This window comes from Drosophila santomea, unplaced genomic scaffold, assembly GCF_016746245.2.
Source record: "Drosophila santomea strain STO CAGO 1482 unplaced genomic scaffold, Prin_Dsan_1.1 Segkk69_quiver_pilon_scaf, whole genome shotgun sequence".
In the NCBI taxonomy this organism is placed as follows: domain Eukaryota; kingdom Metazoa; phylum Arthropoda; class Insecta; order Diptera; family Drosophilidae; genus Drosophila; species Drosophila santomea.
The window spans coordinates 939,341-943,297 of NW_025319001.1; the positions used below are offsets into that span (position 1 = coordinate 939,341).

Below are 3,957 nucleotides of genomic sequence, written 5' to 3' on the forward strand. Positions count from 1 at the left end.
TTTAATTCAATGCCATAAATTTAAAATAATGAATCCAGCAGAACGGTCTGACTGGGTAAGAAAAAATCGGTTGCTTCACCTTGCAGGTCATAATCCAGAAAAAGTGAATACGTGTAGAACAGCAGGTCAAGCCTTGTTAGCCACGGCTTTGGTTCAAGTGAAGTCAAGGAATGGATTTTGAAAAACTAAGAGCTTTGATTGATAGTGGTTCTCAAAGCACAATCATTTCAGAAGAATCTGCACAGATTCTAAAATTGAAAAAAGTTCGTTCACAGACAGAAATAAGTGGAGTATCTTCCACAGGAACGTGCATTTCCAGGCACAAGGCAATTATTTCAATCAAAAATTCTTCTTCGGGTGGATAGTTTCTGGATGTGAAAAATCCAAAGGAAAAGAAACCATTGTAGCTACAACAATAGAATTAAAAGATTTAGATCGCTACTGGGCAGTTGAAGAGGAAAAAAATGATATCGAGTCTGAAATCTGTGAAAATAAATTTATTAAAACTACAAAAAAGGATTCAGATGGGCGATACATTGTGTCAATTCCATTCAAGGAGGATGTCACCTTAGGAGATTTAAAGAAACAAGCCATAGCTCGTTACATGAATCTGGAGAAAAAACTACAAAGAAATGAAAAACTTAATTTTGACTTCACTAAATTCATGAAAGAATACTTGGATTTAAGACACATGGTTGAGGTGAATAATGAAGGCAAATATTTCTTGCCGCACCAGGCTGTAGTTTTTGATGCTTCAGCAAAAACCACTAATAACAAAAGTTTGAACGACATAATGTATGTTGGGCCACGAGTTCAAAAAGATATTTTTGACATTGTTGTCAAAGAAAGGTAAAATGGAAGAATGAATATTTGCATACGCTCCAGCAAAGGGATAAATGAAAAAGAGAAATTCCTAATATAGAAGAAGTGCAAATAGTTTTGTTGAAGAATGAGAATTGTCATTCAGCAAGATGGCCTTTAGAAATGGTGGAAAAAGTCCATAGGGGGGGATTTTCCATGCAGGAGGGATTTATCACCAGACCCATTACAAAAATTTGTCCTTTAGAAGGTATAAGCTCTTTTGAAAAAAATGAGGCTGACCCTGAGCCAAAAAGACGGACTAGAGCGACATCAGGAATGTCCAAGATTGGGATTATCATGGCAATGTTTTTGTTTATATTAAGTTGTCAGTTTTCTAGCGTATTACCTAAAAATATAACACCAAAATATTTAATAGAGAATTTAAATAGGACCTCAGCAATATATTTAGATCCTCTAGGAGATGTTGAGATTGTCAGTACTTCTTGGAACTTGGTGATCTATTATAAAATGGATCCATATTTTAGAATGATTACAAAAGGTTATGCGCTTATAAGAGGAATGAGAAAAGTTTATGAAAGGCTTCATAGCTTTGAAGAACAATGTAGTCAAGTTTTAGATAATATGCAAGATCAGTTATCGGAACTTGAAGAAAACAATAAATTGTTTATGATGCAGTCTAGATCCAAAAGCAAGCGTGCCCCGTTCGAATTCATGGGATATTTGTATCATATTTTATTTGGTATAATGGATGAGGATGACAGGGAGCAATTTAAAGAAAACATGAAGAATTTATTAGATAATCAGAACAACCTTGATAAACTAATAAAAAAACAAACATCAGTGGTTGATTCAACTACCAATTTATTAAAAAGAACCACAGAAGATGTTAACGCAAATTTTAGGAGTGTTAGCATCCCACTTACCATTTAGTATTTAGTAGTGTGTATTCAGCATTTAGTATTTTAGCATTTAGCATTAGATCAGAGAAGTAGAGATTATGTAAAGAAGAGGTCTACGGACACACTTGATTATTGGACACGAGAGAGATAACATATAAACAGAATAAAAACACAATTAAAAATCAAAAGAATTAAAATACATCTTAAACCTAAACAGTGGTAACAACTTCAGAAGTGGGATAGCAACCTTTTATGCACCCGCCTACATCAATATTTCGACGTACCCGACAATACACACGTTTTTTTTTCACAAAGTTAAAATAGCGTGCCCTACCAATTGGCCATGAATAAATCGGAGATTGCGGATTGACTGAAGGCCAATGAAATTGAGTTCCCAACAAGCGCAACGCTTCGACAACTGCGTAAGCTTGCATTGGACGCCGGTTGCCAAAACGCTAGCGAGATTTCTGAAACCATATCAGAAGAAGAAGACACCAAACTGGAGGAAATATGCCAGGGGATCGCGAGCGCCCAGATCAATAGTACATTGGAAGAAGAAGAGGAAGCACTCGACGCTGCAATAAGGGTGGCCGAGAAGAAGAAGATACTGGCCAAGTTGATGCAGAACGACAGCAAGATGACGGATGACTTCCAAATGGCTAAGCAACTCATGGTTCCGTTCTCCGCCACTAAAAATGAAGAAGCATTCCAATGGATTTCGGACTTCGAAAGAGTTTGCAGAGGAGTAAATGATAGTGAAATTTTTCAACTTCGCTGTGTCCGAATGCTGATGAAACCAGGAACAGATGCCGACCTGTTCTTGCGTGTTGACCGTTCGAATTCTTACGATACATTTAAAGAAAGTTTTCTCAAGACATTTGGCCATGGAAATTCAACAGCCGATATCGTATTGCTTCTGAAGGATACCATCTTTAATCCTAGCAAGAACACCGTCATGGGCTACATACTTCAAATGGAGGAAATTGCAATGCGTGCAGATATTGATGAAAAGTTAACAGTACAATTCATAATTGACGGTTTTCGAGATCGGTCATCCAATATCGCGCTATTGTACTCAGCAACCACAATTGGACAATTGAAGGAGATGGCTCGGAAATATGAAAATCTACGGAAGGTTCCCAAAACGTCGACCATTCGCACGGGAATCGCTTTCGCTGGAGAAAGAGGTCAAATACGCTGCTTTAATTGTTCGGCACATGGACACTACGCTTCATCTTATACTGCACCAAAGCGCGAGAAAGGATCCTGTTTCCGTTGTGGATCCCTTCAGCATAGGATCAAGGATTGTCAACAGCAGCCGAAAACTAATCCGAGAGTCGTGGGAGCAACCAACAACCAGTTGATACGAGATGAGGAGGAGAACAATACGTTTATTCCTATATTTAACTAGGTAGGAGTATATTTTTGCACTGATAAAAGACAAAATAGTAATATGACGTTCCTTTCTGCCATGTTTGATACCGGCAGCGCCATTAATTTAATCCAGCGCACAGCGATACCATTTAAAAAGTTTAATGACGTATTGAGCCCAACAGAATATTGCGGTGTTAATGGATCTCGAATAAATACATTTGGAAAAATTTTTGTAAAACTTAATTTTCAAAACATAGAAGAAGAAATATCATTTTTTGTTGTATCCGACAATTATGTAGCAACTCATGTTCTTTTAGGTCGTAAGTTCTTGAACAAATTTGGAATAAAATTAATTTTTAAAGACAAGATAAGAGGAAGAAGAGAAATTGACTTATTGAATATTGATAGTGACCCATTGAATATTGATAGTGACCCATTCAATATTGACAGTGACTTATTGAATATTGACAGTGACTTATTGAATATTGACAGTGATTTATTGAATATTGATAGTGCCTTATTGAACAATGATAGTGACCCATTGCATAGATTGAAAATTGAATTGAATAGATCGAATTTGGATAGTGAACCAGTAAATAGATTCCATATTGATAGGGAACCGGTGAATATATTTGATATTGTAAACTGTATATAATTGTAAATACTAAATAACTAAATATCGATAGAATTAATTGAATAGATTTAAGAATGAACGATAGTATCATCGATATATCGAATGTAGATAAGTGATTGAGGAGCAAGAAGAAGGGACTTTGGATCGAGAAGTTGAAGGAGAAACATCGTTAATAAAGAATATATAAAATTGTGACAAAAATCAGGTGTGGGGTATATCCCAAAACAG

At 36.1% G+C, this 3,957-nt stretch overlaps 1 protein-coding gene across 1 annotated transcript; it reads left to right on the forward strand.

Annotated features, from left to right (window-relative positions):
- Positions 1-1,880: 1,880 nt before the first annotated feature.
- On the forward strand, positions 1,881-3,307 carry LOC120457629. Its single transcript, XM_039645128.1, has 2 exons — positions 1,881-3,132; positions 3,210-3,307. Exon 1 carries the CDS (start codon positions 2,341-2,343, stop codon positions 3,130-3,132), a length of 792 nt encoding a protein of 263 aa, XP_039501062.1. The 5' UTR covers positions 1,881-2,340; the 3' UTR covers positions 3,210-3,307.
- The last annotated feature ends 650 nt before the right edge of the window (positions 3,308-3,957 follow it).